We start from the raw sequence: 18,009 nt of genomic DNA, 5'->3' as shown, positions 1-18,009 counted from the left end.
CAATTACATTATAGCAAAACCCAGCTCCCAATATCTCCTTCTACAGCTCCAGCTTATTCACCAGGTGTTCTGATTCCTCTTTCACAATATTTCCAGCACATTTGGAATCAGAAGAGCTGGGTTCAACTCTGACTTTGTCAATAATGACTCTTCTGAACTTGTACATAACTTTTCTGGGCTTTATTCTTTATCTGCAATAAGAGCTTTGGAGGGAGGGGAAGCTCCCTAACATCAAATTATTTACCAATTCTTGCTTCATAAAAATTTGTACAGACACATTTGATTACTTAGATTCAAAATAAAATAGTCTACTTCATGGAAACACTGTGTTAAAACTTTTATTTATATATTTAATTTAGTAATATTTAAGATAAATTTATATCCTGTCACATTATCAGGACTAAATTTGTAAAATTTATAACACCTTACTGTAATGAGAAAAGAACAAAAGTTCTACATGTATGTTGATCAGAAGTAAGCTCTCATGAGTCGTAACAACTTGCAAAAATAAAAACCAAAACTGACTTCTTCTTTCAGAAGAAAAACAACTACAATATTTTCAAAGTATCAACTGTTAACTATTTTCAAAATAGTTATCTAATTATACAAAAAAGGCTTAGAACATACTTTATTTAGCTACTAACTTGTGTAACCTGTGAAAAACAAGGCAATATAAATTCCTATGTAAGTAGAAAAACAAATTTGAAATAACTTCTAAAAGCTATTTAACTAGCTCAATATTTTTCACATTATTCTGCAAAAGCCTGAAGCTACCCAGAGTTTCCATGGCATATTCTCCATCCAGAATTGGATCCTTAGATCTTCATGAAATTACTGAACTAGAGCAATCTTACTTGAATCCAGTTCAGTCTTAAAACGAGATCTACAACATCTGTCTCTCAAATCCCTTGAAAAATACTTACGTTCCATATTATTTTCATTATTTTAAAACATTCTTTACCCTTCCATTGTATTAACAACTATAAAACATCTGTAATAACATCTCTAAAAGCCATTTGACTCCTTGGAAATGTGCTTTCCAAGATGTAGCAACTTCAAATGTTCATAATAAAACATTAAACTTAAATCATTTAAAGAAATCCCTAAATTAAAAAAAAAATAAAATCCCAGGCTGCTTTTGACCACTTACTCTTTTACCTATCAGAATAATTTATCAAATTTCATGAAAATCTTACTGGGATTTTGATTGGATTTTTACTGAATTACAGATCAACTTGGGGAGAACTGAAATCTTCACAATGTTAAATCTTTCAATCAGTGAACAAAATATGTTTAGTCTTTTAATTTTTCATTGTTTCATTTAACAACAAAATTGTTAAATTCACATGATAATATTGTAAATGGTGCCTTGTCTTTACTTGTTACTGGTTGTTAGTCACTCCATTCTAGAAATGCAATTGACTTTTGTATATTAACCTTTTACGTGGCCACCTTGCTAAACTTTCTCATTATTTCTAATAATCTGCTTGTAGTTTTAAGAGGGGAAGGATTCTTTGTAAGTCTATAAATAATAATCATAATAATCCATCATGTTATCCACAAACAAGAAACTAATACTGTCTAAATATTAATGTTAGTAACTAAACTATAAATCTTACTCAAATTTTACCAATTTTCCCACTAATACTCTTCTTCCGTGTGGCAATCCTATCCAGGATTCTACATTACATTTAGTTCTTATTTCTCTTTATCCTCCTTTAGCCTGCAGTAGATATCAGTCTTGTCATTCATGACCTTGACACTTCTGAAGAGTATCGATCAGTTACTTTGTAGAATGTGTCTCCATTTGGGTTTCTCCAATGTTTACTCATGACTGAAATGAGGTTATGCATTCTTGGCAGGAATATCACAAAAATTATGCTGTGTCCCTGCCAATGCAACAAAGCAAGGAATTCGTACAATCCTTAATACTGAGAATACTTGCCTTGATCACCCAGTTCAGCTGATGTCAGCCAAGTTTCTTCACTATAAAGTTATTTTTTCCCTTGTATGTTGATAACTACCTTGGGGAGATACTTTGCATACATATGCAATGCTATAGCTCCCCCAAACTTCCACCTACTAATTTTAGCATCTATTAATGCATCCTTGTTTGCAATATTTATTACTGAAGTAGTTACCTAATGATAATTCTCTGTTTTCTTCTTTCTTCTCACATTTATTCATTGGAATTCCAATTTATCCAATGGAATTGTGAAAAAGAGCTCTCTCATTTATTTACTTGCTTACTTATTTTGTAAGTTAGTTAAATATTTATATCAGTATGAATCCATACATATCTTATTCTGAGGACTATAATCCAACACTATCTTTTCTTTTTTTCTTAAATTGTTCCAGTTTTTGCCAATAGGCTGTCCTTCAAGTTGGCTTTTGTGTTCTTCTAAAACAACCCTTTTCTGACACCATGAAAGTTCCAGGCTCTTCTCGGATTTGCTTCGCCCCAGGCCTGTAGTCAACCACTTCTAGCAGAGCTGATTCCTTTTACACACCAAGATACGGGCACTAGGTGGGATCATTACTACTGAGGTGTCCCTGCTGCTGTGTCCTCTCAGCAGACGGAACCAGGAAATTTACGTACTGAGCATAATAGCCCATCCATACACTTACATCTATATTTCTGTATTCCTGTATCTATTTGCTTATATATATATATAGAAGACCATGAGCTTATACTAATCTCTCTGACTCTAATCCAAAAGGTTCCCTTTAATCTTCCCCCTTTTTTATGTATAATTTCTTTCTGTAACAATGAAAAACCCAATTCTCATTATCTATTACATATTTATTTACTTGTTCAATTCTAGTACATATACAAAGCTGTTGCTAACACATTCCTCCTTGAGAAATACTTTTACTAACTAGATTACAGCACTTATGTACAGCTGTTTTTCCCCTTGGCCTTACAGAATCCAGCCAATACACCCTTTTCCACAGTTTCTTAGGTTTGTTCTTTTGTCCCCACTACCCTTCTGCATAGTTACTGTATTCATTTTTAATTCTGTGAGGCTCATTTGTCAGTGTCTCCATTCCGCTTTGGATTCCCACTCCATCACATTCTAATTGGTTCTAATTGTTTACTGTGGGGGGTATATGAAGCATTAACTATGGTTCTACGAGATAAGAGACACACAAAAAGACATACTCAGAGAGGTGTCACTCCTTCTTCATCAGTGTTACCCTATTTCCACCCCCTCTTTCTTTCTACCTCTCTCCCAACCCTTCCCTGTAGGTAACCAATCTTGTTACTTCTGGTTTATCCTTCCTGCATTAAAAAAAATCCATCTGTGTATTTGTTTCTGGCTGCACTGGGCCTTGGTTGCTGTGCGCAGACTTTCTCTAGCTGCAGTGCAAGAGCTTCTCACTGCGGTGACTTCTCTTGCGGAGCGTGGGCTCTAGGGCACTCGGGCTCAGCAGCTGCAGCGCACGGGCTCAGCAGTTCCGGCTCCCAGGCTCTAGGGCGTAGGCTGAATAGTGTAGCACACACGTTCAGCTGCTCTGGGGCACGTGGGATCTTCTCAGACTAGGGATCAAACTGGTGTCGCCTGTATTATAAGGTGGATTCTTAACCATTGGGCCACCAAGGGGAAGCCCCTTCCTGTACTTTTGTCGCACAAATGTGGAGTTATACATATATTTTCTTATTCCTCCCTTCTTTCTTAGATGAAGAGCAGCACGCTACATATGCTTTTGGGGGCTTCTGTTTTCCACACAACAGTGTGTCTTAGAAATCACTTAATATCAGTCCATAGACTCTTTTCATTTTCTTTTTACATCTGCATAGTATTCCACTATGTGACTGTACTACAATTTAATCAACTGTTCTATATATGAGTGTTTCTATTTTTTCAGTGCCTTGCAGTTACAAACGATACTGCAATGAATAATTTTTTTGTTCTGATGTATAGATATTTTCATATTGTTGTAATTCTATCTTCAGGATAGATTCTCAAAAATAAACTTGCTGGGCTGAAAGCTGAGCACATATATCATCCTGTTGCTGCTGCTGCTGCTGCTAAGTCGCTGCAGTCGTGTCCAACTCTGTGCGACCCCATAGACGGCAGCCCATCGGAGTCCCTGGGATTCTCTAGGCAAGAATACTGGAGTGGGTTGCCATTTCCTTCTCCAAAGCATGAAAGTGAAAAGTGAAAGTGAAGTCACTCAGTCGTGCCCAACTCTTAGCGACCCCATGGACTACAGCCTACCAGGCTCCTCCATCCATGGGATTTTTAGGTATTGCCAAATAGCCCTCCACAAGGGTTGTAGCAATTTACATTCCCACCAGCAAGGTTAAGTGAGCCTGTTTCCCCACAGACTCACCAACAGAATGTGTTGTCCTATTTTTTAATTTTTGCCACTTTGATAAGTGAATAATGACACCTCTGTGTAGTTTTAACTTGAATTTCTCGTGTCTGCTTTCCATTTTCCAATCAGGTCCCTTGTTGCTTAATTTTTAAGAGTTTTCCATATACTAGAACACTAGAATTTTGTCTCGGAGCAGGCAATGGCACCCCACTCCAGTACTCTTGCCTGGAAAATCCCATGGATGGAGGAGCCTGGTAGGCTGCAGTCCATGGGGTCGCTAAGAGTCGGACACAACTGAGCGACTTCACTTTCACTTTTCACTTTCATGCATTGGAGAAGGAAATGGCAACCCACTCCAGTGTTCTTGCCTGGAGAATCCCAGGGATGGGGGAGCCTGGTGGGCTGCTGTCTGTGGTGTCACACAGAGTCAGACACAACTGAAGCGACTTAGCAGTAGCAGAATTTTGTCTCAGGTGTATGCTGCAACATTCCTTCCAAGTATGCCAACTGTCTTTTGACTTTATGTGTTTTTAGTATTTTTCCATAGATAAATGTATGTCTCATGTTTTTACTGCTTCTGGATTTGGAGTTATAGTAAGAAAGCCTTTCCCTACACCAAGATTAGAGAGGAATTCATTTATGTTTCCTTCTAGTAGTTAGATTTTTTTTTTAATATTTATATTCTTAATCCATTTGGAGTTTATTCTTCTATTTGTTATGAGAATTTGTTAACCAAAAATTTGGTTCACCTTTTTGTGGGTGTCAAGTCAAAAGACACTACCAATCCAAAGATTGAGAGAAGGAAGGATTTATTACTTGCAGCAAGTAAGAAGAATACTGGGGATGCTTCCCAAAGCAGTGTCTCCTGGAACAGCAAAATTGGGGAAGTTTTAAGCTAAGGGTAGATGCATATAGTCAGGCTTCCCTAGCGGCTCAGCTGGTAAAGAATCCACTTGCAATGCAGGAGACCTGGGTTCAATCCCTGGGTTGGAAAGATCCCCTGGAGAAGGAGACAGCCACCCACTCCAGTATTGTGGCCTGAAGAATTCCATGGATAGTCCATGGAGTCACAAAGAGTTGGACATTAATGAGTGACTTTCACTTTTTCACCAAGAGGTTTGGGCTAGTGTATGCATACTTGTCAAGGGACTTTGGGATTTCTACTGAAATCCTGTTTAGACTTTTTACATCAATAATCATGTATAATACTGGTCTGTATTTTTATTTGTAATGTCTTTATTTGGATTAGGTGCTAAGTGTTATATTTGCTTTATAAAAGGAATTGGGAATTCAGAATTTCCTGTGAAACTATTTTCAGACCTGGCCCTCTTTTGAATGGTAGTTGTTCAGTAATTTTCTCTATTTCTTCCATAGAAACTGGTGAGTTTAAACTTTCTTTCTCTAATGGGATCAATTTTGGCTATCTGTATTTCCCTAGAAAATTTACATACATTCATTCTTTTTCAGACACTTTTCTCATATATATTATCAAAGGATATTGAGTACAGCTTCCTACGCTGTATAGTAGGTTCTTGCTGGTTGTCTATCTCATATATAGTAGCCTGTGTATGTTAACCCCAAGCACACCTGATTTGCCCTTCTCCCTAAATTTCCCATATTGAGTACAGCTTCCTGCGCTGTACAGCAGGTTCTTGCTGGTTGTCTATCTGATATATAGTAGCCTGTGTATGTTGATCCCAAGCACACCTGATTCACCCTTCTCCCTAAATTTCTCCTTTGGTAACCATGTTTGTTTTCAACATCTGTAAGTCTGTTTCACTTTTGCAAATTAGTTCATCTGTATCATTTTTTAAAAACTTAAAGATTCCACATATAAGTGATACCATATAGTTGTCTTTCTCTATCCGATTTACTTCACTCAGTACAATAATCTCGGTCTATACATGTTGCTGCAAATGGCATAATTTCATTCATTTTTATGGATGTAATATTCCATTGTACACGTGTACCACATGTTCTTTATCCATTCCTCTTATCAGTGGACACTGTCTTGGCTATTACAGATAGTGCTGCAAGAAACACTGAGGTGCATGTCTCCCTTTTTTCTTGATCAAATTAACTAGCTGGTTCATCTATTTTTTTGGAAACAAGATTTTATTATTAAAATTATTTATCATTTTAAAATTCCCATTCTTATTAATTACTGCTTTTACCTTTACTATTTCATTCCTTGTTTCTTTGCTTTACTTTGTTGTTCTTTTGCTAGGTATCAGAGTTTTGAATTTAATTCATGTATTTTTATTCTTTTATCATTATTGATAAAAAAGAATTTAGCTAATAAATTTTTCTTTGATAATTTTCCTTAAATGCATCCCAGATATTCTGACATGTAGTGTTTTCATGATTATATTTTTAATTCTATAAATATCAGTTTGCATTTCCTTTTTCACTCAAAATTTGTTTAGTAGGTATAAAATTTCCAGATATAGGACCTACCGCTGCTGTTGTTAATAAATTCTAGTTTTTGGACTTCCCTGGTGGCTCAATGGTAAAGAATCCACCTGCTAATGTAGGAGACACAGGTTCGATCCCTGGTTTAGGAGGATCCCATATGCTGCAGAGCAATGAAGCCTGCGCACCGCAACTACTGAGCCTGTGCTCCAGAGCCCAGGAGCCGCAACCACTGAGCCCACGTCAGCCGCCAACCACCGGATCCTGTGTGCCCTGGAGCTGGTGCTCTGCAGCAAGAGAAGCCGCTGCGATGAGCAGCCTGCACACGAGAAAAAAGCCCGTATGCAGCAACAAAGACCTGGAGCAGTCAATAAACACACGACATTATAAAAAATTAAAAAGAAACAAATTCGAGTTTTATAGCATTTGATCAGTATGCTTGTAATAATTCCACTTTATAGAAATTACTAACATTTTCTTTGTGACCTAATAGGATCAATTTTCCTGACTGTACTGTGCACACATGACAAAAATGCATATTTCTATCATTAGAATGTAGAATTCAATCTATACCCACAAGATACACCTTATTCATAAGATCTACAGTGCTCACTATATTGCTTAGATCTTTTATTTCTTAGTCATATTCTGTCTATTAGATCTGTCTTGTGCCATTAGAGAAATGCAAGTTAATACCACAGTGAGATATCACTGCACAGTGATCAGAATGGCTAAAATTTTAAAATAGGACAATACCAAATGCTGACAAGGATGCAGAGAAACTACAAGATACGTTGCTGGTAGGAAGTTTAAGTGGCACAGCCACTCTGAAAAACAGTCTGGCAATTTCTGATAAAACTAAACATGTATTTGTCATACAACCTCCTCTTTTCATTACCTCAAGAATTCCAGAGGCTCAGAAATGCCATGGAAGAACTTCAGAGGTCCATGGAATCACTTGGGATGATATGCAAAATTTTACATCTCCCTACTTAAGTCTATTTTTCTTAAGAAATGGCACATAGCTTCTCAAAGAGGTCTATGACTCCCTAAAAGGTCAAGAATCATGACAATATTGACTCTAAGAAAAAGAAAACAAATCATGAACCCCAATATTTCTTTAAATATGATTTATACAGTACAAGTTGATTTTTATAAACTCTATTTTCATTCTTACTGAAAATAAACCAATACCTTTCAGCTAACCATTTAGAAAACATTTTGTAACATTGCCATTTTAACGCTACTTTTTCTCAATATGTGTATGTATATACTTTGAATACTAAGAAATTATTATATTTAAATTTAAAATGTGTCTTACATTCTTCGGGCTGGACAGATGAATAACTCCCAAGATTTAATAACTGACTGGTAAATGTTGATTGCAGGACTGTCTCACCAACCCAATGATCCTCATGGATAGTGACATCTACAAAGGGGGAAAAAAGTTCTGATCATGCTAAAAATTCCCTCACACTGGGGTTAATGTACTCATCATAGTAAAATACCATGCATGCCTCTCACATGCCAGGTAACTGAAATCCAAATAGGGGAAATGATCTCCCTAAAGGCACAAAATGATAAACTAGCAAATTTGATCTCTGAAACTATGAATGTCTGTATGTAGGTAAAATAACAAAATTGCTTCTGTATATTCAAGTAGTATCAATATGGAAGCTTTGCTCCATAGAGAAAATTTTAATGGTTTTGTTCACTTAAGGCAAAGATATAATATATATTTCTGATAAATTAAATCATTTAGGGTCAGGAAGCAAAGCAGGGTTCCAAAGCAGTAGTTCCTAGAAGAGTAAAACATATTTGGTATGCATTTATTTCCTCTGCTATAAGCCATATATAAATATAATATAAGGCATCCTTAAAGAACTTTGATTATTTTTCCCTAAACTGAATGATAATTATCTCCTATAGACGTTAAAAATGAAACACTCTGAAGGTAAGGAACACTTCCCAGGAAAAACAGAGCTGCATGATGTAAGATGGAAAGAGAAGAAACAGTTAGTGAAACTAAACATACCACCTGGGAGAAACAATTCTAGGCAGAACAAAAATTAAGTTAAAGACAGAGACAGATCCATCCCAGCAGGATGTCATCAGTGCATATAGAATGTTAGAGGTATGAAGATATTCTAACGGCAGCAACATAATCAAAGAAAAACAAGGACGCATAATTACAAGTAATTACTTCCAAGTTTATATCCCAGATCCTCTCCTCAGCTTCAAACCCATTTACCCACGTATCCACAACTGCCTAACTGACACTCCTGACTGGATATCCGATTAGCTCCCCAAACTCAGCCTTGCTCGAATCTGCTTTTCTTCTTGTATGCCCCACCTCATTTGTTGGCACCATGCTGCTAGCCAGGTCAACTGGAACATGACACCATCCTGAACTTCTGCCTCTCCTTTCCCATCTTTGTCTCCAACCCCACTGTTGACTCCGCCTCTTGAATCTGCCCGCAGCCCTGCCACCGCCACTGTTTTGCATCAAACATTCTTCTCTCTCCAAGCAGGTACCCTTCCTATCTCCAATCCATGTCCCATGATGCTAATGAATGACTTATCAAGAACATTAATGTGATCTACTGACTTGATTAAAAAAACTCTCAGTGGCTACCCATGGCCTGGCCAGGAACAACCAACACAGCATTCAAGGCTTTTCAAGATCTGACATTCAGGATGCCTGCTCTTCAGAAAGGAACAAACAAGAAATTTCAAGGAGAACTTTCAGAAAACCATATTGTAAAACCTATGTTCAGACTGGTAAAATGTTAAACACTGGTGACAGGATGGAGGGGAGTTAGAATTCAGCCCTTGCCCCCGCTTTCTTGCTCCATTCACTGATACAGTTTTCTATTTGTTCATTATACACTGGTTTCCCAGTTAAGTCCCAGGTCTTCTCTTTTAACTCTAGTCACTAGTCTCCTTAGAGACTATATAGACCATATTTACAGCATCTTTTCACTCTATTGCTAAAGTATAGTAGAAAAATATCCATTGCGGAATGGAAGCTGATCTGGAATCCATCTGTTATACAGAATTGTTCACTTTTGGGTGGATATCAGTAGGTAGTATGAGATATCCAATAGAGATATAATCATCTGCAACCGGATGCTATTAATTTAAGTGGGATTTCACTCATACATTTCTCTGTAAATGTAATCTCACTACCTAACTAGGAAAACATCAGTCCTTCCAATGAACACCCAGGACTGATCTCATTTAGGATAGACTGGTTGGACCTCCTTGCAGTCCAAGGGACTCTCAAGAGTCTGAACCTCTTGTTCTTCTACATCCATGGATTCAACCAAGCAGGAATGGTGGAGCACTGCAGTGTTCACTACTGAAAAACACACACATATAAAGGGGCCCATGCAGTTCAAGGGTCTTTGGTAATTTTAATAATTTAAAAATGCAGTAGAAATTCCATGTTGCCTCAGTAAGAATGTAGTATGCACAGCTTTACTAGGGATGGAATAGTAGAAATATTATCCTGTTAACACAGCTACAGAAAAGGGTTACAAATAAGACATACATAAATAAAATTGTAAGAAAACAAAGAAAGAGCCCGATGAGGCACAACGTGGATGCTAGCACAGTGAATGAAAGGAGGAGAAACCAGAGAAGACTTCTCAAAGAGAAGGAGGGACAGAACAAAGAAGGACAGACAAACACCCAGAAATGGCAATGCAGGGATGAGGAGACCAACACAGATGCTCTAAGGGACTCTATCACGCTGGAACCCTAAGTAGCAAATGGTAAGGAAAGAATCCTTAAAGGCTTAAAGTGGGAGGGGGAAAAAGACAACAGCTTTGTAAAATAAAAAGATATTTACCACGATGACCTTACCTGTGAGTAAAATTATATCTCCCAGAAACACAGTAAGTGCCCAGAATGCTGCAGTCCTCCACAGAAACACCTTCTTCTTAATTTCTGATTGGTCAGTTACCACAATTGTTGCTAAAGGCACTTTAGAGCCAGAATTTGGTCCAGATTTTATATTTATTTCTTTCATGTGACATGGAGATAACACCATGACTAAGCAATTGTATTTCTGATGTTCAGAATCACAGTTTTTTATTAATGAGGTTTTTTTAATGCCCTTAAATCCAAACATGTTCCTCCGGTCCACTGTTACAGTATGATCTCTCTCATTAGAAAACAATTTAATTTTCTTAGCTACATGGGGGACTTCAGATAGAGCCTGAGGATGGCCTGATTTATCTTCAGAGGTCCAACTTCTCTTACCAGAACTTTTGCAGAAGGTATTTAGTTGAGAACACAGTATTCCTGAGTTACATGACTCAATGAGTATCTCATTTGGTTGAAACTTATCATCACAATTGAAAAGTCCTTGAGATCCTATATTTTCTTCAAGATCTTTATCAGTGTTCAAGAGAGTGTGGCTACTTTTTGTTTCAGGACAAACAGGACTAAAAAGTTCAAGGGAACAGGCTTGGTTCTGTCCATCTTCATTTCCTCCTGCAGAATCATCTTTGGACTGAATCAAATTGTCCTCAGTTATTCTGATTTCCCCATAATTTGCCTCTGGTTCAATCTCCATGTTTATGGTCCCTTTATTTATAGACTTCTGCCCTTTATATTTCCTTTGAGCTAAAAAAGCAACCTGGCTGGAGGTCATTATACTAAGAAATTCAGTGTCAGTGGATATTTTAACACCTGACGCCTTCCCTACTGTTCCTTCAGGCCTTGGTTTGTCTCCTGTGTTAGCGAGAAAGAACTCCAGACACTGGTTCTGTATTTCATGATGCTCTGCTGGTGCACTGTTTATTTTGATGGCTTCTGGCGTGTTAGTCTGCTCAGCACCACAGACCGCATCCAATATAGCTGCACACTTATGAGCTAAATGAAAGGGATTTTTTGGAATGTTTTGACCACACATGTTTGATTGATCATGCTGTTCGTTTCTGGTTTTCTTAAGTTCACTGGAAAGCTTTTGATACTTTTCTTCTTCAGTAAAATGCTGAACGCCTCCCTTAAATCCACGTACTTGCTCACTGGAGCTGGTTCTGTCACTCATTCCCAAGGGGTAAGCCTTCTGGGACTTTACAGTTTGTGCTTCAGAAATGCGATGTGTGGTGTCATCTTTCATGTGAACAGATCTGTTCATAGAGTTTGCTGGAAAATGACCATGAGGAAGATCTGGAAGGCCCAGAGGTTCCAGGGCCTGACAGTCCTCAAGATTTTTGTGCCTGCATTTTTCATCCTTCAGGTATAAGGAATGGTGATTGTACAAAACCTGAATTTCTTTCCAGGTCTCAGCAGTGGACGCTACAGAAGTTGGTTCCTGTGAGACTGTCATTTCCAGTGGACTGACTGGAGCACCCCAAAAAATGTGAACTTGAGATCCTCCACTCATAGTTTCTGAAAAAAAACAAAGAAAAAGAAAAATCTAAAATAAGCATTTGTCAGAAATTTTTATATATTGAAATTAACTTATAATAGCCTGGACAGAGGAGCATGGTGGGCTGCTGACCATAGGGTCGCACAGAGTCAGACATGACTGAAGCGACTTAGCATGCATGCAGGCACTGGAGAAGGAAATGCAACCCACTCCAGTGTTCTTGTCTAGAGAATCCCAGGGACGGGGAGCCTGGTGGGCTGCCGTTGCTGGGGTTGCACAGAGTCGGACACGACTGAAGCAACAAATGTAATATAAATCAAAAACATAATTAATAAAGGTGATTTATATTCTTAATCAATTATAAAAATAACAAATATATAAGCAATCATAAGGAGAAATCAAAATATGCACAAAAAATACTCACATAAAGACTCTCTTTAAGGAAAATAAAATTAAGCATACTAAAACAAATGCGTCAATTCTTGGTATGTTCACTTCTGGTATTGTAAAAACTTGCACTCTTTCTTTTTCTTTTGGCTGCTCAGTGAAGCATGTAGGGTCTTAGTTCCAGGGATCAAACCCATGTCCCCTGCCTTGGGAGTGCAGAGTCTTAACCACTGGACTGACAGGGGAGTCCCAAAACTTGCACCATTTAAACAGTAAGTTAGTAAAGAAGGGAATAAACAGCACTTGTGTAGCTGTATTATAGTCACCTTTAAATCCCTTGTTTTCTTTTTAGGGCCTTCTTCCTGCAACTGTGAACTCAATTTCAAAATCCCAAAATAGAGGCTTGAACCAGTAAAGAGAAAATAAAAAACCAAGGCTCTTTTCAAAATGTACAAGTGACTATATTACCTATCTTCAATCTATAAGCACAATCAATAACCGCTTCTGTATTTTTTAAAAATAATTTTATTTGTTTATTTTTTGGCTGTGCTGTTCTTGTTTCTGCACAGGCTTTTCTGTAGTTGTGGTGCGCAGGCTTCTCACTGCGGTGGCTTCTCTTGTTGCAGAGCATGGGCTCAGAAGTTGTGGGACGCAGGTTTAGTTGCTCTGCGGCACATGGGATGTTCCTGGAGCAGGGATCGAACCCGTGTCTCCTGTGTTGGCAGGCTGATTCTTCACTATTGAGTCAGCAGGGAAGCCCTGCTTCTGTATTTCTAACCTTCTCTAAAATGCAAACAGATTAAGAACAGCCATTTTGTAATATACAGACAAAAGAAACTCATTATAATTTCAATATTTTTTCATTAACTGTGGGCACTTGCTATAAGTAAATCTAAGTAAGCATCATATTTAGTGGGATAAAAATAGAGAATCATACCACTACTGACTTGATAGTAACTGACTTTCCAAAAGTATCATTCCTAGAGTTTGCTGATAAATTTTTTATAGTGCTATTGACAAATAAGGTCCTTGGCCTAAGGGAACTGTCAGTCTGGTTTTAAAAAAAACAAAAAGGAGAAAAAAAGAGTGAATGTAAACTAGCAGTTTAAAAATAATGTAATACATATGGTAAGATAGAAATAGGAAACACAAGTCTACTGGGGAACAGCGCTCCCATGGAAGGCAAGTCCATGGCTGTAAGCGTCTACACAAAAGAATAAGCAGCTGAAAAGGCAGGGTTATGAAAGACGGGGTATGATTGAGGACTTCTGATCAGAGTACAGGGTCCTTTGTAAGAAGGTAAGAAGCTTTCAAATCATGAAAGTCTGTATGGAAGTATGGCAGTATACAGGAAACCGCAGCTACAGTCCCCAGGCACTCTCATCATTCCTTGATTTGCTCATGGTCACCTCTTCCGAATCTATCTGATTATAATTCTTGTGATTTCACTGTTGGTGTGGGTGTTCCTGCTAATACCCTGGCCTCTTGGTTCCTTGTCCTCTTCTGCTCTACTGATTTTATTCTCCACCCTACCTCAGTTATTCATTCTCATAATCATATGCCCTACCACTAACAATAACTATACATTTCCTTAAAAGCGCCACAGTGGCTCAGACCGTAAAGTGTCTGCCTACAATGATAGAGACCCGGGTTCGATCCCAGGGTTGGGAAGATCCCCTGGAGAAGGAAATGGCAATCCACTCCAGTACTCTTGCCTGGAAAATCCCATGGATGGAGGAGCCTGGTAGCCTACAGTCCGTGGGATCGCAAAAAGTCGGACACGACTAAGCAACCCTCACTATACATTTCCTTAATTTCAATTTAAGCTTTAACTCGCTGACTACTTTCTCCTATCTTTGACTTACTCCCTCTAAATGGACAACTACAACAGCTCTTTGACCACGTGGGATCTATGTTGAACACAATGATTGTAATTCATTTTTATAGCCTCATTCTTCACTTTCCTCCTTAAAATGCTTAGATTCCAGGGTCATTATAATCACTCGCTACCATACTTCTTTAATTCTGCTACTCTCCTCTCCAGCTAAACTCAAACCCTGGTTCAATCACATCTACTCTACAACTGTACCCAATGAAAACTAGTCTTGTTTTAAGATCATTACTACTAACTTCAAGGTGGTACCCAGAAATCTTATCTTTCCGTGTCCATTCATTTTCCAAGATAACTCCTTTATACTCTTTAAAGCTCAGCATCTCCCCCATCCTTGTGCAGCTGATGATCATTTACAAGTTGTCAGCAACACACCTACAGACCCATATGCTTTGCCCACGTTATTACTATGAATAAATTGTTTGTGTTTCTAAGGCCATCTCTTCCTCACTTAGACGTTAGATCTAATAACCTCTTTCCTACCCAGGCTTCAACAATCCTCCATTTCTCTCCTACATCTTTATTTTTCTTCCTTTACAGGAGCATCTCCATCAACATACAAACATGTTGTGACTACTCCTCATGCTGTTAATCCTCAGCTTCTCTACTCCCCCACTTATTGTACCGCTTTTCTGCTCCCCTCTACAGCAAAATTCCTTGAAAGAACTGTCTATATTCCCCTTACCCCATTTTCTCTTAAATCCACTCCTATCAAGCATTGGTCCAAAACACTCCACTGAACAGCATATTTCAAGGTCTCCAATAACCTCCATATTGGAATTGGTCAACTCCCCATTTTCAGCTTAGACTGTCAGCACTGATCACCCCTTTCTTCCTTTTATCTGGCTTTAGGAATACCACAGCCTCCTGATTCTCATCCCAGCTCACACCACCTCACCATATGCTCCTTCTCAGTCTCCTTTGCTGCCTCCTCCTCGTCTCCTCAGCTTCTCGCTCAGCGGCCCAGTACTTGGGTCTCTCTCTGGACTCACTCCCTAGGTAACTGTCATTCAGTCTCAAGGATCTGAATACCTTCTAATAACTAACAGATGTATACCTCCATCACTAATGATTACCAGATGTACATCTGATATAATGACTAATGACTACCAGATGTACATCTCCATCACTAATGACCACCAGATGTTTATCTCCATCAGTCTCTCTTCTGAATTCCTGACTCCTTATCCAACATTCTTATCAACATTCTACTTGAGATACAAGTACTGGGCCCCTGAGCAAGAAGTTGAGGAGATGAGTAAAAGCTAGCGAAGGAGACTGAGAAAGAGCGTATGGTGAGGTGGGATGAGAATCAGGAGGATGTGGTATCCCTAATAGGCACCTATGTGGAAAAGAGCTAACATACCAAGCCTGAGACTGCTGCTGCTGCTGCTGCTAAGTCGCTTCAGTGGTGTCCGACTCTGTGCAACCCCATAGACGGCAGCCCACCAGGCTCCCCCATCCCTGGGATTCTCTAGGCAAGAACACTGGAGTGGGTTGCCATTTCCTTCTCCAATGCATGAAAGTGAAAAAATAAAGTGAAGTCGCTCAGTCGTGTCCGACTCCTAGCGACCCCATGGACTGCAGCCCACCAGGCTCCTCCGGCCATGGGATTTTCCAAGCAAGAGTACTGGAGTGGGGTGCCACTGCCTTCTCTGAAGCCTTCGACTACCATCCTTAAAAAGCCCTGCTTGCAATGTGCACCCTTGGCAGGCATTTGTGCATTTTGATTTCAGGAGGGTTCCCACTATTCCTTGATAAGAATGACTCACTGTGCCTAAACTATCTAATAAACAGTTCCTTTCCTTCTACGAGACTGGCATTTTGGTATGTGATAGGCAGAGTGTGGCTACACCACCAAGGCTCCTTAGAGAAATGGCTGATTCTAGATTTGGGGGCAGGAAATATACAAGATGAACCTGAAACATCTCATCACACAAGAGAACAATCGAAGACTAGTAGGACTGTCAAAAGAACTGACGAGCCAACTTAAAGAGGCTCCCACTGCCAAAACTGGGCAATCTGAACATCAGTCAGGATGACCACCAAGATGGATTGGAACAAATCTGACATGCTAATATCCATGAACTCATACAAATAACTAAAAAAACTCACTCATGATCACCTTCAGAGGATACTGTGACTGTTTCAAAAGTTGGTGAATAAAAGGAAAACATTTTACCCTGTTTTTCTTTACTAGGAGAATCTCAAGATGGCCAAAGATATGATGAGAGGAAATCTCTCTTTACAGTGATATTCTGCTAATAAACAACAACCAAAAGATAGACTAGCACCATCTCACAACTCCTAGCGAGTCAGTGGATTTTCTAGGCAATAGCCATTAATTACTACTAATATCACCAGGTAGATGTGAGGAGGGACAGCGCAGGGAATCTGTAGATTGAAACCAATTACAAAGTGTGGACCTTATTTAGATTTTGATTTGAAGGCACAGTGTAAAAATATAAGGCAACTGGAAAAACGGAAACTTTGGTATTTTATAACATGAAGGGATTACTGGGGTTTTTTTAGTGGGATCATATTACTGAGGCTACATATGAAAGGCTATGTGCCAGAGATGCAAAATGAGTGTTTGCATGTAAAATGGTGTGACATTTCTTAATTTCCTTAGAACACCAGGAGGGGAGAGGGGACGAGGTTACAGATTAAACAAGACGGGCCATATGTCCAGGCAGGTTGATGGAACACGTCTCTAATCACTCTACTTTGGACCTCTTTTAAATATCCTATAATACAAGCCTTCTTTTTTGTTGTTGTTTTTAAGAAATATTTTTTCAAACTTGGAAAAGATTTAAGCAGTCTAATCATACCCAAGGTTGGGGAACTCTTACGCAGCTCTGACTAACAATCTGGTGAAGGTGAGGATGCTCATACCACACCACCAAATAACGCCACTTCCAAGTTTCTGCTCTGGAGAACTCTTGCACGTATCCACACAAGAATACGTGTGCAAGAATGATCATGGGGGACTTTATAAAAAAAAATTTAGAACCTAAAAATCCATGAAGAGGAGAGAAGTCGTGGGATATTCAGAGAATGACCGCTATATGGAAGAAAAATAAACGAACACAAGTCACATATCAACATGGATGCGTCTTACAAACATGATTCTAAATGAAAGAAGGGATCTGAAGAATAGACAACGTATGATACCAACATGTGGAATTTTAAAATATGTCTGAGATTAAAACACAAAATCCAGGATTCGGGTTACCTTCAGGAAGGAGGAATGGGGATGTGATAGGTAGAGTACACATGAAGGGCGTCAACTGTACTAACCGTGCTGATTTTCTTAACTAGGTAAATATATTCCTTGTATTGTTCAGAGATATTTTATAACTTAAAAAAAAACCCTAGAAAGAAAAACTGAGAAGCAAGATTAAAGATGATTTTTCAAAGACGTCTATATTTTTAAAGTTTTATTGTAATGAATAATGAATGGTTATTACTTTTATAATAGATCTTTTTTGTTTGGTAATCCTGGCTTTTCTTTCACAACCTTCAAACTGGACATGATGTTCCAATACAACAATGGATCTAAATCTAATATTGCTGAATGAGAGTTGACAACAATGATGGCAACTTTTAACTT

The 18,009-nt window shown here is 38.6% G+C and overlaps 1 protein-coding gene across 10 annotated transcripts in view; it reads right to left on the bottom strand.

Annotated features, from left to right (window-relative positions):
- SHLD2 (shieldin complex subunit 2) overlaps positions 1–18,009 on the bottom strand; it is a 114,725-nt gene that overhangs the window by 23,990 nt on the left and 72,726 nt on the right. For 8 of the 10 annotated variants that reach the window (XM_024986904.2, XM_059882697.1, XM_002698944.7 and 5 more), the window contains 2 exons: positions 10,603–12,138; positions 8,057–8,164 (listed from right to left, as the gene is read on the bottom strand). In XM_024986904.2, the coding sequence (XP_024842672.1) occupies positions 8,057–8,164; positions 10,603–12,133 (1,639 nt within the window). In that variant the 5' untranslated portion in view covers positions 12,134–12,138. The remainder of the gene's footprint in view (positions 1–8,056; positions 8,165–10,602; positions 12,139–18,009) is intronic. The other 2 variants (XM_015461053.3, XM_024986906.2) reach the window with 1 other exon arrangement.

This window comes from Bos taurus, chromosome 28, assembly GCF_002263795.3.
Source record: "Bos taurus isolate L1 Dominette 01449 registration number 42190680 breed Hereford chromosome 28, ARS-UCD2.0, whole genome shotgun sequence".
Classification (NCBI taxonomy): domain Eukaryota; kingdom Metazoa; phylum Chordata; class Mammalia; order Artiodactyla; family Bovidae; genus Bos; species Bos taurus.
Note: the sequence above shows the minus strand (reverse complement) of the source record. Positions and strands in the feature narration are given on the sequence as shown.